Source organism: Cherax quadricarinatus, chromosome 4 (genome assembly GCF_038502225.1).
Source record: "Cherax quadricarinatus isolate ZL_2023a chromosome 4, ASM3850222v1, whole genome shotgun sequence".
NCBI classification, from domain to species: Eukaryota; Metazoa; Arthropoda; class Malacostraca; order Decapoda; family Parastacidae; genus Cherax; species Cherax quadricarinatus.
In genome coordinates, this window is record NC_091295.1 from 29,338,333 (window position 1) to 29,359,843 (window position 21,511).

The window sequence follows — 21,511 nt, forward strand, 5'->3', positions numbered from 1 at the left end:
TCAATTAACTGAGATTACCTGAGAGAAGTAGTGAGGGTAAGGTCACAGCTCCTGGGATGTGAGAGGAAAAGGTCAAGGAAAGAGGTACAGATAACAGAATGTATAGCATTTAATGAAACAAAACCAGACTGAGATATAGTGTAGGGCAGTTTAAACATAAAATCTACTACAGGTTGGATTATTTACTGAGCTGCAAAAAGCCTTTGACACTAGAACACAAGAACCTTCCACATAGAACTAAAGCATTATGGAGTCAAAGTTACTCATAATATTGTATACAGTTCTAAGTGACAGGAAGCACCACTCAAGCAGGAAGAACACCACAGTCACTCTACCAGTAAACATTAGTGTTCCTCAGGGCACCATTTAAGACTCATTTTCATCATATCAACAACTTGTAGATGCTAACCAACATATCAGACTAATACTCTTTACTAATGATACTAATTTTTCTTCAAATTTTGACTATAATGCCTTAACGACATAGTAGACAATGGCCTTAAAACATGAACTTATAGATAATAGCCAAAAACTTACACTTATCCCAGAAAAAAACTAATACATACTGTTTGGTAGTAAAAAAAATCAATAAAATGAACTTTAAAAAGAATTATAGACAAATATAACGTAGAAACGAAGACAAATTAACAGGCCTACACATGGACAACAAACTAATAATGAATTATCATATCAAAAATGTTGTGTTGCGTAGTTTGCTCTACGCTGCTTACACTGTACTCCACACTTATCTCTCCGTATCTCGTTTATCGTATGTATGAGGGTTAACAACTGCTGTGTACACTGTTTTATTGAGAGCGAGGGCGGGCCAGGGTCTACTGGAGTATTTATAACTTTAACATGACTTGGGAGTATTTGGGGGGATTCATAAAGTCGCACATCTCCTCAAGGAAACAAGAGATGACGTATAAGTTTTTGCATGTGACTAAAAGCAATCATGACATGAACGAAGTTTTCACAACCTTATCAGACTGGCTTCTGACAACGCACGTCACCCCCATTTATTATCACCATTACATGGAAAACCTTTTACAGCAGAAGCACAGTATGCGCTAGAAATTACGCAGTTCAAATCAATTCGATTACCGTCATTAAAGAGTTTTAATCAATTTCGCTTACATAAATAACTTCTATATGGTTTCCACACTGTTTATTATAATTAATTTTAATATCATGTTAAAACCCTCTATTATAAGCCCAACTTAAGTTGTTTATTATGACTGTTTTTATTTTTAAGTTTCTTGGTCAATATCACAGTAGGCCTACTAATCAAAATGTTACATATTATAGTATTATCTTTACCCGGCATGTTATATAAACTTATCTGTATTAGTTTGAGTTCTTCGCGGAATATTGTGCATACAATGGGCTTCAAATTAATACTATACTTGTCAAAATATACATCAGTGTTTTCAAGAAAATCGTATTCAAAATAAGTATATTGTATTTTTAGAAAATAATGTTGTCATTGTTATTATTATTTACTGGAGGCGCTGTGAGTAACCTCCGGGTTATATTCAGTGTTTATCATCCTTGGTGAGGAACCACTTTGTGTGACTCCACGTCCTTGACTTACTAAAGGTGGTGTGGTATTTTTCTTCATGGCAGAAATGGAAAGAAAAATATTTCCAGACTCTGATTCTTCAAATGGGCCACTCAAAACAATATGAAGTTCAATGAAGAGAAATTTCAATTTACCAAATACAGAAAACTTGAGGAAATGAAAACTGTATCAGGGTATACAACAAATTCTAGCCATACTGTAGAACGAGAAAGTATTGTGAAGGACCTGGGAGTGTTGATGTCAGAGGATCTCACCTTCAAAGATCACAACAATGTATTTACTGCGTCTGCTAAAAAAAATGATAGGATGGATAATGAGAACCTTAAAATAACATAAAAGGCACAATACCATGACTCCATTGCAGTGCTCCTCTTTCTCAGTATTTGACTGGCTCCACCTCCACCATATTACCTCCCCCACTACTACCTTCTACCTCCACTACTACCACTACCACCTCCTGGCCTATATATACTCCCTCCTTCTCTCCTTTACGTTGTGTGACTTTGTAAATGGTCCAAGTCGGACCGAAACGTCATCGTAAGTTCCTCTCTTATATGTGCCAAGCCCATGATGATTCTCCTCAAATCGCTTGTTCTCTCTAGGCTGGAATACTGCTGTACACTAACTGCCCCCTTCAAGGCAGGCGGAATTGCTGACCTGGCACACGTAAGTACGATGAGGCACGTAAATTACTGGAAACGGTTGAAGGCCCTTGATCTGTATTCCCTGGAGTGCAGGCGAGAGAGATACATGATAATATACACTTGGAAAATCCTAGATTTTCCAAGTGTACCAAACTTGCACACGAAAATCACTCCTTATGAAAGTAAAAGACTCGGCAGGAGATGCAACATTCCCGCAATGAAAAGCAGGGGCACCACGAGTACACTGAGAGACAACACAGTAAGTGTCTGGGGCCCAAGACTCTTCAACTGTCTCCCAGCATACATAAGGGGGATTACCAATAGACCCCTGGCTGTCTTCAAGAAGGCACTGGACAGGAACCTAAAGCCAGTGCCTGATCAGCCAGGCTGTGGTTCATACGTCAGTTTGCGTGGGGCCAGCAGCAACAGCCTGGTTGGTCAAACCCTGATCGACCACGAGGCTGGTCTCAAACCGGGCCGCGGGGGCGTTGACCCCCGAAACCCTCTCCAAGTAAACTCCAGGTAGCCATATGATGACACATGACAGAGGCGCTCCACTGGCTCACTGGTTCACTCAGTAAAATATAATTATCACATCATAAGATGTAGAATAAAGGTTTTTCTGTAATACTAATAAAAAAACCAAGTTAGAGTAAGTTGGTGTGCGAGGTGAGAAAGTTTCACGAGGAAAACTTTGTTAACTTACCTCTCTTATATTTTTCACTAAACTGTCATGTACATATGACCAATTTGTATTTAACAAAAGGAGAAATAACATTTTTCATAGTGAAATATGAAGAAAGAATATTATATCTCACTTTCACCGTCACTGATGAGGGGCATTAACAGTTCCTATAATATACATTAATATTATCATGTACTCCATTCTTTTATATAAAAAAAATGTGACTTGAAAACACAATTAGTAATCAAATTTGCTGACACTCACCTGTAGTCCAAGACAACCAAACTGACGTTCTAAAATCTACTACGATCTTCAGCCAACTAACTGAATTGTCTGAAATCAACTGATAGATTTGCTTGATTCCCAGTTAAATGTAGACCATTTAATGGGAATGGCCTATATTTTCCCAACTAAATTAGGCATAAAAAAAATTTGGCCCTGTTCAAAGGAGATGCATCATCGCCGGAGAGGATCTCATTCAAAAGAACCCCACCTATCCTCCCCTTCCTTGTATCAAACCTGATTGCCTACCATTGCCTTCCCAGGCGGTATATGACCCACACAAGGTTTAGGGCCCCCCCCCCACAAAAAAAATCGACGAAATAAAAAAAAAATAAAAATTGACCCTAACTTGAATTTATTTATTATTAGTTTGCCTGTTACCACGTTCCTCATATTCTGACGTGTATGTTTAACATGAATCTTCCCATAACTTTTAATATATTTTAAGAAATACACCAGAAAGTGTATTCCCTACTATAGGTGTTTCAATCAGGAAAATGTACACTATGATATGGATGTAATATTTGTATACTGAAATGACTTATGAAAATATATCAAGGGTTTTCAGTAAGGCTTACAACTAAAAAGACCCAGGTTCAATCTTGGAAGGGAGAGAGGTGTATACACAACTCACATAACACCTGCTGCCCATGTTCACCTAGCAGTAAATGGGTAATTACGAGACAGCTGTTGTGAGTCTCATCCTCAGGGGGAGGGACCTGAGGATCCCAGCCGAAGTAAGCCACACTGCTTGGTTTTCTTGGCTTAACCTGAGCATTTAACCCTTGGGATTAATAAAAACAAAATATTTTCTCACTAGCAGGGATAGCACTATGCGTGTGTAAAAAAAACAAAAACACGGAACGGTTGGGGTTTGAACCCACGGAGAGTGAGTCGTAAAACTCCAGGCCAGTGCGTAAGCCACTGAGCCATAGCTTGAAACACCACCCGTTCTGTGATTTGTTTGCAATCGTGTTCTTACGATTTCGTGAGTTATGCGTGTGTGTACGTGTTTTCAAGTACCTGATGTTGTTTTTCATTTGAGGGAATACAGGTGGAGGCGGAGGTGAAATCGTCGCTGAATGAAGTGTTTGAGGCGGTGGTGGAGGTGGCTGCCACGACGCGGGGGGCGACGCCCAGCTGTCTACCCCAGCTGCTGTGTCGACGCAACTCAGGTTTCAAACCTGACTCCCTGAGGGCAGCTGTTACCCGCGCAGTCAGGTTAGTACCCTCACAGTCAGGTCAATACCCTCACAACTACCTCAATATCCTCATACTCTGGTCAGAACCCCCTCACAGCCAATTCAGTATCCTCACAATTAGGCCATTACCCTCACTATCAGGCCAGTACCTTGACTATCAGGCCAGTACCCTCACTATCAGGCCAGTACCATCACAATCAGGCCAGTACCTTCACTACTAGGCTAGTACCCTCACAATCAGGTCAGTACTCTCATCTATGAGAATGCTGACCTGTCAGGCTTTTGAATTGGCTATCAGGTCAAACATGCTGTTGCTTCTAGTGGCTTGCAACCCCACATTGTCATCACAACCAAGCTGATCACTCACTTTCAGTTGATAGTGATCCAGTTTCTTAGAAAATTTCTTCCTTTGTTCCGGAAATAATTTTAATATCAGTTTATAATTAATCGAATAGTCTTGAACCACAGATGTTGACACAATGACGTCAACGGCGCCCCTGCTTTACATTAGGTTTATTCAACATTTCCCCTCCCAGATCTCCCACCCCAACAAGTCACGACTCTGTGCTATGAGGATTAGAAACAGTGAAGTTGCCAGGTCAGTGCCATGCGATACTGAGCTTTTTACTGTGCTAGGATTAGATATTTTTACTGCCACTCTTTGTGTTCTATTTTTTTTTTTTATTCGCCGGTACTCTCCCGGCCCGGGTCTTTTCCAAGTAGTGGTGACCCGGCCTTGGCTCCCTATCTGGGGAGTGTCTCGAGACTTAAGTCTCTATTTATTAGAGACCTGAATATCCATGCCTTTACTCTTCCTTTTATACCTGTTGCCCTTATTTTATGAAATAAAGCCTTGATCTCATGTCAAATTCCCTTTCAAAATTAGTATGGATCACACATTTATTTATTTATTTATTTCAAAGCTTCATTGATTTTTATCATAATGATCTTCTGTCTGCCCATGTATCCTTTCAAAGACTTTTTTTTTTGGTGTGTATGTGTAATGTTAGAGTTACTGGCCTGTATTTTTTGGCCGCTTTTCTGTTGCCTCCTTTGTAACGAGCTGTTTGGATACTGGATATTGGAAATATTGGATAAGATAGTTATTTTAAGGGGAGATAGTGAGGATGTGGTAGTTCACCTGCTCGTGTTGCTCTGACTCACCCAGCTATTTTCCCTTGTGTTGTCCTGACTCACCCAGCTATTTTCCCTTGTGTTGTCCTGACTCACCCAGCTATTTTCCCTTGTGTTGTCCTGACTCACCCAGCTATTTTCCCTTGTGTTGTCCTGACTCACCCAGCTATTTTCCCTTGTGTTGTCCTGACTCACCCAGCTATTTTCCCTTGTGTTGTCCTGACTCACCCAGCTATTTTCCCTTGTGTTGTCCTGACTCACCCAGCTATTTTCGCTTGTGTTGTCCTGACTCACCCAGCTATTTTCCCTTGTGTTGTCCTGACTCACCCAGATACTCACCCAGTTTTTTCCCTTGTGTTGTCCTGACTCACCCAGCTATTTTCCCTTGTATGTTGTCCTATTCACCCTTGACTCACCCAGCTATTGTCCCTTGTGTTGTCCTGACTCACCCAGCTATTTTCCCTTGTGTTGTCCTGACTCACCCAGCTATTCACCCTTGTGTTGTCCTGACTCACCCAGCTATTTTCCCTTGTGTTGTCCTGACTCACCCAGCTATTTTCCCTTGTGTTGTCCTGACTCACCCAGCTATTTTCCCTTGTGTTGTCCTGACTCACCCAGCTATTCACCCTTGTGTTGTCCTGACTCACCCAGCTATTTTCCCTTGTGTTGTCCTGACTCACCCAGCTATTCACCCTTGTGTTGTCCTGACTCACCCAGCTATTTTCCCTTGTGTTGTCCTGACTCAGCCAGCTATTTTCCCTTGTGTGTCCTGACTCACCCAGCTATTTTGTGTTGTCCCTCACCCAGCTGTGTTGTCCTGACTCAGCCAGCTATTTTCCCTTGTGTTGTCCTGACTCACCCAGCTATTTTCCCTTGTGTTGTCCTGACTCACCCAGCTATTTTCCCTTGTGTTGTCCTGACTCACCCAGCTATTCACCCTTGTGTTGTCCTGACTCACCCAGCTATTCACCCTTGTGTTGTCCTGACTCACCCAGCTATTCACCCATCATCCGCTGTGTTCAGTAATAATCCCAGCATAGACGGTAACAAAATATAAACTTTCAGTAAATTAACCTTCCAAATTACATATTAAAATACATATTATTTTTGTGCTACCGTTAACCAATACATCTCGCGCTTATTATGATATATAAAGTTCCTGGTACAGAGCTGACATGTTCACATACACTCAGTCTTATTAATTTCTTTACTTCAGCGTGTTCTTAGCCTCGGGTCCTCTGCTAGAGCAGTCAGATTCAACGCTGTTAGTGCTAACTATACAAGCAATATCTGGTAGCTACGACCACTGTGAGGTAAGGCTATTCAGATGTTTCAGTCACGTTTAAAAATTACTGTTCTGTACATATAAGGAAAAATATTAATGAATTTTAAGTTGTAATCTGTTACTCTAAAAAAGATTGTCAAATAAGCTCTTTATTTATAGTCGCTCTAGTTAATGTCTGTCTTATAATTTCCAGGAGGCATTTCCAGGAGACTGTATCTATGAAACTCAGGATGATGATGACGACGATGATATGAACCTCGACTACGAACACCAAGAATTATAACAACATTTGCGCTGTGTGTAATTGTTCAAGAGTGTGAAATCAGTTGAAACTCATGTTATAACACATTCTTGTAAACAAACTCAGTACAGAAAGGACAAACGTGGTTGGCATTTGCCACTTTCCTGCATACATGGATGGGGTGGACACGACCAATAACTCTGCCCAAGAAAACTAAAGTTAGAAATATATATATATATATATATATATATATATATATATATATATATATATATATATATATATATATATATATATATATATATATGTATATATATATATATATATATATATATATATATATATATATATATATATATATATATATATATATATATATATATATATATATTTTTTTTTTTTCAACAAGTCGGCCGTCTCCCACCGAGGCAGGGTGACCCAAAAAAGAAAGAAAATCCCCAAAAAGAAAATACTTTCATCATCATTCAACACTTTCACCACACTCGCACATTATCACTGTTTTTGCAGAGGTGCTCAGAATACAACAGTTTAGAAGCATACACATATAAAGATACACAACATATCCCTCCAAACTGCCAATATCCCAAACCCCTCCTTTAAAGTGCAGGCATTGTACTTCCCATTTCCAGGACTCAAGTCCGACTATATGAAAATAACCGGTTTCCCTGAATCCCTTCACTAAATATTACCCTGCTCACACTCCAACAGATCGTCAGGTCCCAAGTACCATTCGTCTCCATTCACTCCTATCTAACACGCTCACGCACGCTTGCTGGAAGTCCAAGCCCCTTACCCACAAAACCTCCTTTACCCCCTGTATATATATATATATATATATATATATATATATATATATATATATATATATATATATATATATATATATATATATATATATATATATATATATATATATATATATATATATATATATATATATATATATATTGACTGTCCCATTAATAAAAAGTTTCCATAACTTTTTTATTATAAACCCTAGTCTGATAATAATAATAATAATAATAATAATAATAATAATAATAATAATGACTTTATTTTCCAAGAAGATACGTAAGTTATATAAATATTTTTTCAGTGTTTATTTTATACATGGTTTTTCTTACCACTACCAAAAAGGAAATAAGTCACTGACTTATTTTTGGGTTATAATAAGTAATTTACACTCTGTATGATAATTGTACTTATGTGTACCTGTGCCTAAATAAACTTAATTACCTACCTTCACTGTCAAGTAACGATGAATGAAGGTGACAATAATTCACACACAACCCACAACTTTATAAGTTGTTTACCCACTATTAATGGGGCTTAAAGCCTATCGACTATAGGCCGCACTGACTGCATGCAACTTGTTCAGAGCCATTTATGAATACAATAACCCTTAAAGTAGGGATTAAACTCTCAGCATATAAATGAGATATATTGTATATCTCAGGGAGTTTATATCCTGTGCTTGGTCATTCTTCTTGTGTTCTTCCCATTTTAGGTAAGCTTCGTCGAGTAACAGGACAAGTGTTGCTTAACATGGGTCTTACGTAAAACATGATTGCTGTCTTGTTCTGTTTCCTGTTTTCCTGTTGTGTCATTGTTCCATTGTTGTAAGATGGTATGGTAGCGTGGTTGGCTAATAATAAGAGGCGTGGAGGCAAGCCTAAGATTTATTGGGTCAATGGGTACACAATGAGTTTGGATGTTTTTAGTCTAATATCTTTGTTATGCACCCCATACCTATCCTGTGGGTGGTAGTTAAAATATTCCAGAGGTGCAAGATGGGTTCAGGGACTGGGCCCCAAAGTTTTGATAGCTGAACAAGGTACGAAGGTAATGAAATCACAAGTTACAAAGGTAATGAATCGTGTTAAGTAAGCAAATTTACTTACTTACGTTCATACATAGTTACAATCATAAACAAATTATATAGTAATGAGCAATTCACACGTCCACACCCGGTCACAACTGTAATAATATCCTTATTTACTACAAGTACATGTATAAGGTATACAGTTCTAGCTGACATCAGTGACATACTACTATGTAGAAAGCCCCTTGTTATGCTGGACATTTCAGGTAAATTAGGTCAGTGGCCTAGGATGCGACCCACACCAGTCGACTAACACCCACACACACACACACACACACACACCCACACACCCACACACACACACACACACACACACACACACACACACACACACACACACACACACACACACACACACACACACACACACAGTGAAGAGGCGGGGCCAGGAGCTTGGACTCGACCCCTGCAACCTCAACTAGGTGAGTACACACACACACAAACAGCAGAACAGCACAGCAAGGGCAAGCACACACAGAACTATCCTCAGAACACCATCCCAACACAAACTACAATCCACACGCACAGCTTCCACCCAACACCCAGCTATAGAATCCCACAGTATGCTACCAGGTCTCCCACCCTCACAGGCCCCCCAAAACACAGTGTTGGAAAGGAAACTGAAGGTATGATACACAAACGCTGATGGAATAACAAATAAGTGGGAGGAGTGGCACAAAAGAGTCAAAGAGGCATCACCGGACATCATAGCTCTCACAGAAACCAAGCTAACAGGTATGATAACAGATGCCATCTTTCCAATGGGATACCAGATCTTGAGGAAAGACAGAGGTAACAGGGGAGGTGGAGGAGTGGCACTGTTGAGCAAAAACCGATGGAATTTTGATGAGCTGGAGAGAGGAGACAGCGGAGAAGCAAGCGATTACATAGCGGGAACACTTCACTCTGGAGGTCCCAAGGTGGTAATTGCAGTGATGTATAACCCACCACAGAACAGCAGGAGACCAAGGCAAGAGTATGACGAGAGCAATAGAGCGATGGTTGACACACTGGCTGCAGTGGCCAGAAGAGCTCATGCATGCAGGGCAAAGCTCCTGATCATGGGCGATTTTAACCACAAGGAGATTGATTGGGAGAACTTGGAGCCACATGGGGGCCAAGACACATGGAGGGCTAAGATGATGGAGGTGGTACTGGAAAATTTCATGCATCAACACGTAAGGGACACTACAAGAAAGAGAGAAGAGGATGAACCAGCAAGACTGGACCTAGTATTCACCTTGAGTAGTGCAGATATTGAGGACATCGCATATGAAAGACCCCTTGGGGCCAGCAATCATGTGGTTTTAAGCTTCGAATACACAATAGAGCTACAAGTGGAGGGGGAAGCAGGAAGGCCAGGACAAATGAAGCCAAACTACAAGAAAGGGGACTACACAGGATTGAGAAACTTCCTAAACGGGGTTCAGTGGGACAGAGAACTGGCAGGGAAGCCAGTTAATGAGATGATGGAATATGTAGCACCAATGTGCAAGGAGGCTGAGGAGAGGTTTGTACCCAAGGGTAACAGGACTAATGAAAAAGCCAGGATGAGCCCATGGTTCACCCAAAGGTGCAGGGAGGCAAAAACCAAGTGTGCTAGGGAATGGAAGAAATATAGAAGCAAAGGACCCAGAAAAATAAGGAGAGCAGTCGTAGAGCCAGAAATGAATATGCACAGATAAGAAGAGAGGCCCAACGACAATATGAAAACGACACAGCAGCGAAAGCCAAATCTGACCCGAAGCTGTTATACAGCCACATCAGGAGGAAAACAACAGTCAAGGACCAGGTAATCAGGCTAAGGAAGGAAGGAGGAGAGACAGAGGAGACAGAAGGGGCTCCAGAAAGACGGAGAGGTGGGGCACACCACCAAGTGCTGGACACAGTACACACAACCAAGGAAGAAGTGAAGAGGCTTCTGAGTGAGCTAGATACCTCAAAGACAATGGGGCCGGATAACATCTCTCCATGGGTATTGAGAGAGGGAGCAGAGGCGCTATGTGCACCCCTAACAACAATATTCAATACATCTATCGAAACAGGGAGATTGCCTGAGGCATGGAAGACAGCAAATGTAGTCCCAATCTTTAAAAAAGGAGACAGACATGAAGCACTAAACTACAGACCAGTGTCACTGACATGCATAGTATGCAAAGTCATGGAGAAGATTATCAGGAGAAGAGTGGTGGAACACCTAGAAAGGAATGATCTCATCAACAGCAGCCAACATGGTTTCAGGGATGGGAAATCCTGTGTCACAAACCTACTGGAGTTCTATGACATGGTGACAGCAGTAAGACAAGAGAGAGAGGGGTGGGTGGATTGCATTTTCTTGGACTGCAAGAAGGCGTTGACACAGTTCCACACAAGAGATTAGTGCAAAAACTGGACGACTAAGCAGGGATAACAGGGAAGGTACTACAATGGATCAGGGAATACTTGTCAGGAAGACAGTAGCGAGTCATGGTACGTGGCGAGGTGTCAGAGTGGGCACCTGTGCCCAGAGGGGTCCCACAGGGGTCAGTCCTAGGACCAGTGCTGTTTCTGGTATTTGTGAACGACATGACGGAAGGAATAGACTCCGAAGTGTCCCTGTTTGCAGATGACGTGAAGTTGATGAGAAGAATTCATTCGATCGAAGACCAGGCAGAACTACAAAGGAATCTGGACAGGCTGCAGACCTGGTCCAGCAATTGGCTCCTGGAGTTCAACCCCACCAAGTGCAAAGTCATGAAGATTGGAGATGGGCAAAGAAGACCGCAGACGGAGTACAGTCTAGGGGGCCAGAGACTACAAACCTCACTCACGGAAAAAGATCTTGGGGTGAGTATAACACCAGGCACATCTTCTGAAGCGCACATCAACCAAATAACTGCTGCAGCATATGGGCGCCTAGCAAACCTCAGAACAGCAATCCGACATCTTAATGAGGAATCGTTCAGGACCCTGTACACCGTGTACGTTAGGCCCATATTGGAGTATGCGGCACCAGTTTGGAACCCACACCTAGCCAAGCACGTAAAGAAACTAGAGAAAGTGCAAAGGTTTGCAACAAGACTAGTTCCAGAGCTAAGAGGTATGTCCTACGAGGAGAGGTTAAGGGAAATCAACCTGACGACACTGGAGGACAGGAGAGATAGGGGGGACATGATAACGACATACAAAATACTGAGAGGAATTGCCAAGATGAACAAAGACAGGATGTTCCAGAGATGGGACACAGCAACAAGGGGACACAGTTGGAAGTTGAAGACACAGATGAATCACAGGGATGTTAGGAAGTATTTCTTCAGCCATAGAGTAGTCAGGAAGTGGAATAGTTTGGGAAGCGATGTAGTGGAGGCAGGATCCATACATAGCTTTAAGCAGAGGTATGATAAAGCTCACGGTTCAGGGGGAGTGACCTAGTAGCGACCAGTGAAGAGGCGGGGCCAGGAGCTTGGACTCGACCCCTGCAACCTCAACTAGGTTAATACAACTAGGTGAGTACACACACACACACACACACACACACACACACACACACACACACACACACACACACACACACACACACACACACGTGGTAACGTTTTATTTACAGGGGGCAAAGTCAGGGTAATTTTCCAGAATGGTCTGTAATATACCACTGTGGATAAAATACTTTGACATTTTAAACATTTCTGAGTGAGTTGTTTCTAAATTCATTAATTTGATCACACTCCAGTACATAATGACGCAAGGTGTGACAATAGTCCATCTGGCAAAGTTTACATTTCGTTTGGTCTACATCTGGTGGTGGGGATTTAACCTGCCAAAAATACTTGTAACCCAGCCGGAGCCGGGCGGTAGTGACATCCAAGAGTCTGCTTATTTTGTTGGATGCACCATAGACATGTGGCTCCCCCTGCATGATAGAATGATGATAGATGGCCTGACTTGTGTCAATCTCTCTGAGTCTTAAGTCAATAAAATTCAGTTTGAAGTTCTTTTCGCATTATTGTTCTCAAACTGCTACCTGACAAGCCAAGATTGCAATCTACCCCTCTTTGAAAGCATACAACTTAGCCAATTCATCAGTTCTATCATGCATCTGAAGATCAATGTGAGATGGAATCTACAACATGTGCACTCTGACTTCACTGTCCACAATCCTACTATGCCTGTGTCTGGCTTCTGACACAAGTATGTCACACTTTATGCTTAATTAATGAGTTGAGAGCATTTATGGATGACAGAGAATCAGTTACATGGACGCATTTAAGGGCAAGGAGTATGGCAAACAGTTCTGTTTGAAAGGTAGACGCCCGGTTATTGATGCGTGCTCCAATTTCTTTAGGAGAGCCATCACTCTGTACGACAACAACAGTACTACCAGCTGCACCAGTGGGTTAGTGAACAGAATCATCAACGTAAATAATTTCTGAGTGTGTGTTGTGTGACTAAGCTATCAATACAGCTTCAGGCATCCTGTTTGGTTTCAAGGCGAAGCTTCGGTTGTGATTTAAGAAGTAGTTTGGGGGGAAATGGAGGGATGGTAGTTTGGAATGGGGTAACATTCCACGGAGCGGCGAAGTGCCACTGTTGCCTTACTTGACATAGCTCATGTATCTGATTCATGAAGTCGGGACATGCCTACGGAATGTCATATTCAGGGTTTTAAATTGTTCCAAGTAGATAGAAGTATCGGGGGGTGGGGTGGCATTGTATGATCGCTTGAACTGTTGCATAAAAACGGGTATTAAGTCTGAAGTAACACATACAGAGTCTGTTTGGATAGAATTTTCAGAGGGGCATGAAAAACTGATTTTAGGAGTGATATACCGTCCCCCAAACTTAGATAGGGACCAAGGGAGACTACTATGGGAGGAAATTGTTAAGGCCATAAGGCACGATAGTGTAGTAATTCTAGGAGACTTTAACTTTAGTCATATTGATTGGAATTTCTTGACTGGGAATTTAGAATCATACGACTTCTTAGAAGTAGTTCAGGATTGTTTTTTGAAGCAGTTTGTGACAGAACCTACAAGGGGAAATAACCTGCTTGACTTAGTTATGGCAAACAATGAATTCCTTGTTAATAATTTAGAAATTTCAGAGGAACTGGGTGCTAGCGACCACAAATCAATTACATTTAGCATTGAATGGAAGTACGATAGTAGCGATAACTCAGTAACAGTCCCAGATTTTTGCTTAGCAGATTACGATGGGCTTAGAGAACACTTATCATCTGTTGACTGGGGTAACGAAGTGAGCTATCAATATGACAGTTTTCTGAACACTATACATGCTGCTCAAAGAACGTTTATCCCATATAAAGAAATTAGATCAAATAGAAATGACCCAAAATGGATGAATAATAGGCTGAAATATCTACTAGGGCATAAGAAAGGAATTTATAGGCGTATCAAAAGAGGTGAGGGTCATCTTATGAATCAGTATATTGACATTAAGAGGGACATTAAAAAGGGGATAAGAAAAGCTAAAAGGGACTATGAAATTAAAGTTGCTAGGGATTCTAAAACTAATCCAAAAAGTTTTTTCCAGGTCTATAGAACAAAAGTTAGAGATAAGATAGGTCTCATTAAAAATAACTATGGGCACCTTACTGACAAAGAGAATGAAATGTGCTCGATTTTTAATAATTATTTTCTCTCAGTTTTTACACAGGAAGACACTAACAATATTCCAGTAATTAATTTTTATAGTGGGCTAGAAGAAGATAAATTATGTAACATCACAGTCACTAGTGAAATGGTTGTGAAGCAGATAGACAGACTGAAGCAAAATAAGTCGCCGGGTCCTGATGAGGTTTTTTCAAGGGTTCTTAAGGAATGCAAAATGGAACTCTGTGAACCATTAACTAATATTTTTAATTTATCTCTTCAAACAGGTGTAGTGTCTGATATGTGGAAGATGGCTAATGTAATTCCTATTTTTAAAACAGGGCACAAGTCGTTACCGTCAAATTACCGCCCAATAAGCCTGACCTCAATTGTAGGCAAATTACTAGAGTCAATTATAGCTGAGATTATAAGAAGCCATCTCGATAAGCATAGCTTGATTAATGATACTCAGCATGGATTCACAAGAGGCCGGTTTTGTCTAAGTAATTTATTAACTTTCTTCAGTAAAGCTTTTGAGGCTGTTGACCACGATAAAGAATTTGATATTATTTACTTAGATTTTAGTAAGGCTTTTGATAGAGTTCCGCACCATAGACTGTTAAAGAAAGTGGCAGCTCATGGCATTGGGGAAAAAGTGCTCTCGTGGATCGAGTCATGGCTCACTGACAGGAAGCAGAGAGTGTCCATAAATGGGGTTAAATCCGAGTGGGGATCTGTAACAAGTGGCGTTCCACAGGGATCAGTCTTGGGCCCGTTGTTGTTTATAATATATATCAATGATCTTGATGAGGGAATTACTAGTGATATGAGCAAATTCGCCGATGACACAAAGATAGGTAGGATAATTGATTCAAACGTAGATGTTATGGAACTTCAGGAGGATTTAAACAAACTCTATTCTTGGTCAGAAAAGTGGCAGATGCAGTTCAATGTAGATACATGCAAGGTTCTGAAGCTTGGGAGTGCCCATAACCCTAGTACTTATAAGTTAAATGATGTAGAACTTAGCCATACAGATTGCGAAAAGGACTTGGGGGTTATGGTGAGCAGCAACCTTAAACCAAGACAGCAATGCCTAAGCGTACGTAATAAGGCAAATAGTAATAAAGTTGGTAGAATTACCGACAATATGTAAAGTAAAAGGACACAAGTGCAACTAATGTGACATTTATTGTGGCAACGTTTCGCTCTCCAGGAGCTTTATCAAGCCATGGCTTGATAAAGCTCCTGGAGAGCGAAACGTTGCCACAATAAATGTCACATTAGTTGCACTTGTGTCCTTTTACTTTACAATAAGGCAAATAGATTATTGGAATTTATATCAAGAAGTGTAAGCAACAGAAGTCCAGAGGTCATACTGCAGCTTTATACATCATTAGTAAGGCCTCACCTAGATTATGCAGCTCAGTTCTGGTCTCCATATTACAGAATGGACATAAATTCGTTAGAAAACATTCAGCGTAGGATGACTAAATTAATACATAGCATTAGAAATCTTCCTTATGAAGAAAGATTGAAGACTCTTAAGTTACATTCACTTGTTAGACGAAGAATGAGGGGAGACCTGATCGAAGTGTATAAGTGGAAGATAGGTATTAATAAAGGGGATATTAATAAGGTCTTGAGGATGTCTCTCCAAGAGAGAACCCGCAGTAATGGATTTAAATTAGATAAGTTTAGAAAGGACATAGGAAAGTATTGGTTTGGAAATAGGGTAGTTGATGAGTGGAACAGTCTACCTAGTTGGGTTATTGAGGCTGGGACTTTGGGTAGTTTCAAATTTAGGTTGGATAAGTACATGAGTGGGAGGGGTTGGATTTGAGTGGGACTTTCACATCAGAGCTTATTTCTTGGGTGGCATTGAAAATTGGGTTGGGCAAATGTTTTGTTAGTGGGATGAATTGTAAAGGACCTGCCTAGTATGGGCCAACAGGCCTCCTGCAGTGTTCCTCCTTTCTTATGTTCTTATGATGAAATTAAGACACATGTGTAACATCTGGGTATCTTTATTGTAGACGTTTCGCCATCCAGTGGCTTTATCAATACAAATTCCAGGACATAACTTGAAGACAGTAGAACTATGTACAGAAGATGAATGGAAAGCCAGAAACGATGAAGAAGAAAGAGACTGCTGTGGAAACTCCCGTGGAAACCTCCAACGCATTCTCGGTGCTACCCGACGAATGTGAGTCTACTACTGGGATCGTCACGACGAACGACAACAAGGAAGGTAAGAATATTGTTGTTGTTGGGGATAGCCAGGTTAGATACATGGATAGGGCATTCTGCTTGAAGGACAGGAGTAGGAGACAAAGGGTATGCTTTCCTGGGGCTGGGATGGAGGACATTGTTAGCCGGCTTGACAACATCATGAACGGTAATGGGATCAATCCTATTATTTGCCTCAGTGCTGGAGGCAATGATGTAGGCAAGCGTAGAAGTGAGGATTTAGTTAGAAAGTTCAGGACAGCTATAGACATGATTAGGAAGAAGGGGGGGCGCCCTGTTATATGTGGCATTTTGCCAAGAAGAGGTGTTGGTAATGAATGGTTGTCCAGAGCAATTGGTATTAATTGTTGGCTGGATAAACACTGTAAGGATAATGCAGTACCATTCATTGACAACTGGGACAACTTCTATGGCCGAAATGACATGTATGCCAGGGATGGGGTTCACTTATCCAGGGCAGGTGTGGGTTTTCTTGCTAACTCAGTTGAGGGGGTTGTTAGGACTTTAAACTAGGATTAGTTAGAGGTATGGGTTTAGAAATGATTAATAATGAGTATGGATATATTGACTTATGCTCTGATATTAAGAATCTTAATAGTAACTGTCATGGAGTAACTCTGGGTAATGATAATTTCAGAAATTGTGTAAAAACAAAGATGAATAGGAAAAATGTGCAGAAGAAAAAACATATGATGGTATTTTATGCTAACAGTCGAAGTGCAAGAAATAAAATTAATGAACTACGTTTGGTAGCATGTGCTGGGAACTTTGATATCATTGCATTAACTGAAACGTGGTATGATTTAAAGAGTCGGGATATGACTGCTGAGTGTAATATTCAGGGATTTAAGTTATTCAATGTGGATAGATGTAATGGGAAGGGGGGAGGAGTTGCATTGTATGTTCGAGAAAATATTAATTGCTGCATAAAAACAGGTATAAAAATAGATGGAGCAGTAACAGAGTCTGTTTGGGTAGAGTTCGTGGAGGGTCAAGAAAAACTAATTCTAGGTGTAATATACCGACCTCCAGGCTTGGATCACGATAGAGGGAGACTTCTTTGGGACGAAATTGTTAGGGCTTCTGGACACAGTAACGTAGTCATAGTAGGGGACTTTAACTTTAGCCAAATTGACTGGAATTCTTTGACAGGTAATCTAGAGTCCAGTGACTTCATGGAAACAGTTCAGGACTGTTTTCTGAAACAGAGTGTAACTGAACCTACCAGGGGTAATAATTTGCTAGACCTAGTCTTGTCAAATAAGGAAACACTCGTGAACAATCTGGAGATCACTGAAGAGCTTGGCGCAAGTGATCACAAATCCATCACCTTTAGCATTAATTGGGAATGCAAGAATAATGATAATACAGTAAAAATCCCCGATTTTCGTTCTGCCGATTATAATGGACTTAGGGAACATCTGTCTAATCTTGATTGGGGTTATCTAGCTAATGATTTTATTAACGATAATCATACTTATGAATATGAAGGGATCTGCTTTTATGATTGTTTTCTTAATAATGTACACAGTGCCCATTCCCCAGAGAGAAATTAGGTCTAATAATAACGATCCCAAATGGGTTAACAGGAGGCTAAAGCATCTATTAGGGGAGAAAAGGGGAATTTATAGGCGCATCAGAAGAGGAGAGGTTAACCTTACTGACCAATATGTTCAGCTTAAAAGAGAAGTAAAAAAGGCGATTAGAAAGGCTAAATGTGACTATGAAATTAGAGTTGCTAATGAATCAAAGACTAATCCAAAGGGGTTCTTTCAAGTGTATAGGACGAAGGTGAAGGAAAAAGTAGGACCTCTGAAATCTGGGAATGGACAGCTGACGGATAATGAACTGGAAATGTGTTCCTTATTTAATGACTATTTTTTGTCAGTTTTTACACAGGAAGATGTAAATGAGATTCCAGTAATTAACAATTATTTAGTTCCTGATGAATTTAAGTTAACTAATATTACTGTCACGAGGGACATGGTTATTAAACAGATAGACAAACTGAAACAAAATAAGTCCCCGGGACCCGATGAGTTGTTTTCAAGGGTACTTAAGGAATGCAAGATGGAGCTTAGTCAGCCATTAACGAGTGTATTCAATGTGTCCATCCTTACCAGTGTTGTGCCAGAGATGTGGAAGATGGCTAATGTGGTTCCTATATTCAAATCAGGGGATAAGTCCACTCCTTCAAATTATCGTCCAATAAGCCTGACATCTATAGTGGGCAAGTTATTAGAATCAATTATAGCTGACATTATCAGAAGTCACCTTGAAGAGCATAACTTAATAAATGAATCTCAGCATGGATTCACGAGAGGTCGTTCCTGCCTGACAAACTTACTGACGTTCTTCAATAGAACATTTGAGGCAGTTGACAGTGATAAGGAATATGATATTGTTTATTTGGATTTTAGTAAAGCCTTCGACAGAGTACCTCACAAGAGACTCTTAAGAAAAGTGGCAGCTCATGGTATAGGAGGTAAAGTTCTAGCATGGATTGAGGCATGGCTTACCAATAGAAAGCAGAGAGTTACCATTAATGGAGTGAAATCTGAATGGGGATTAGTCACTAGTGGCGTTCCACAAGGATCAGTTTTAGGCCCTCTCTTGTTCATAATTTACATTAATGACCTTGATGAAGGGATTACTAGTGACATGAGTAAGTTTGCTGATGATACAAAGATAGGCCGTATAATTCACTCTGAGGAGGATATCAATGAACTCCAGGACGATTTGAACAAATTAATGTCTTGGTCTGAGAAATGGCAGATGAAGTTTAATGTGGATAAGTGTAAGGTACTTGCCCTTGGTAATGAAAATAACCCTCGAAGCTATAATCTAGGCCCATACTAGGCAGGTCCTTTACAATTCATCCCACTAACAAACATTTGACCAACCCAATTTTCAATGCTACCCAAGAAATAAGCTCTGATGTGCAAGTCCCACTCAAATCCAACCCCTCCCACTCATGTACTTATCCAACCTAAATTTGAAACTACCCAAAGTCCTAGCCTCAATAACCCAACTAGGTAGACTGTTCCACTCATCAACTACACTATTTCCAAACCAATACTTTCCTATGTCCTTTCTAAATCTAAACTTATCTAATTTAAATCCATTACTGCGGGTTCTCTCTTGGAGAGATATCCTCAAGACCTTGTTAATATCCCCTTTATTAATACCTATCTTCCACTTATACACTTCGATCAGGTCTCCCCTCATTCTTCGTCTAACAAGTGAATGTAACTTAAGAGTCTTCAATCTTTCTTCATAAGGAAGATTTCTAATGCTATGTATTAATTTAGTCATCCTACGCTGAATGTTTTCTAACGAATTTATGTCCATTCTGTAATATGGAGACCAGAATTGAGCTGCATAATCTAGGTGAGGCCTTACTAATGATGTATAAAGCTGCAGTATGACCTCTGGACTTCTGTTGCTTACACTTCTTGATATAAATCCCAGTAATCTATTTGCCTTATTACGTACGCTTAGGCATTGCTGTCTTGGTTTAAGGTTGCTGCTTACCATAACCCCCAAGTCCTTTTCGCAATCTGTATGGCTAAGTTCTACATTATTTAACTTATAAGTGCTAGGGTTATGGACACTCCCGAGCTTCAGAACCTTGCATTTATCTACATTGAACTGCATCTGCCACTTTTCTGACCAAGAGTAGAGTTTGTCTAAATCCTCCTGAAGTTCCCTAACATCTACGTTTGAATCAATTATCCTACCTATCTTCGTGTCATCGGCGAATTTGCTCATATCACTAGTAATTCCTTCATCAAGATCATTGATATATATTATAAACAACAACGGGCCCAAGACTGATCCCTGTGGAACGCCACTTGTTACTGATCCCCACTCGGATTTAACCCCATTTATGGACACTCTCTGCTTCCTGTCTGTGAGCCATGATTCGATCCACGAGAGCACTCTTCCCCCAATGCCATGAGCTGCTACTTTCTTCAACAGTCTTTGGTGCGGAACTCTATCAAATGCCTTACTAAAATCTAAGTAAATAATATCAAATTCTTTATCGTGGTCAACAGCCTCAAAAGCTTTACTGAAAAAAGTTAATAAATTAGTTAGACAAGACCGGCCTCTTGTGAATCCATGCTGAGTATCATTAATCAAGCTATGCTTATCGAGATGGCTTCTTATAATCTCAGCTATAATTGACTCTAGTAATTTGCCTACAATTGAGGTCAGGCTTATTGGGCGGTAATTTGACGGTAACGACTTGTCCCCTGTTTTAAAAATAGGAATTACATTAGCCATCTTCCACATATCAGACACTACACCTGTTTGAAGAGATAAATTAAAAATATTTGTTAATGGTTCACAGACTTCCATTTTGCATTCCTTTAGAACCCTTGAAAAAACCTCATCAGGACCCGGTGACTTATTTTGCTTCAGTCGGTCTATCTGCTTCACAACCATTTCACTAGTGACTATGATGTTACATAATTTATCTTCTTCTGGCCCACTATAAAAGTTAATTACCGGAATATTATTAGTGTCTTCCTGTGTAAAAACCGAGAGAAAATAATTATTTAAAATCGAGCACATTTCATTCTCTTTGTCAGTAAGATGCCCATAGTTATTTTTAAGGGGACCTATCTTATCTCTGACTTTTGTTCTATATACCTGGAAAAAAACTTTTTGGGTTAGTTTTAGAATCCCTAGCAACTTTAATTTCATAGTCC

General features: G+C 40.4%; 1 protein-coding gene across 1 annotated transcript in view; it reads left to right on the forward strand.

Moving 5' to 3' along the window:
- The window catches only part of LOC128684554 (uncharacterized), a 15,411-nt gene extending 8,112 nt beyond the window's left edge, over positions 1 to 7,299 (forward strand). The window contains exons 2-4 of the mRNA XM_053770814.2: positions 4,248 to 4,414; positions 6,746 to 6,842; positions 7,008 to 7,299. Coding sequence (XP_053626789.2) covers positions 4,248 to 4,414; positions 6,746 to 6,842; positions 7,008 to 7,097 — 354 coding nt within the window. The 3' untranslated portion in view covers positions 7,098 to 7,299. The remainder of the gene's footprint in view (positions 1 to 4,247; positions 4,415 to 6,745; positions 6,843 to 7,007) is intronic.
- The last annotated feature ends 14,212 nt before the right edge of the window (positions 7,300 to 21,511 follow it).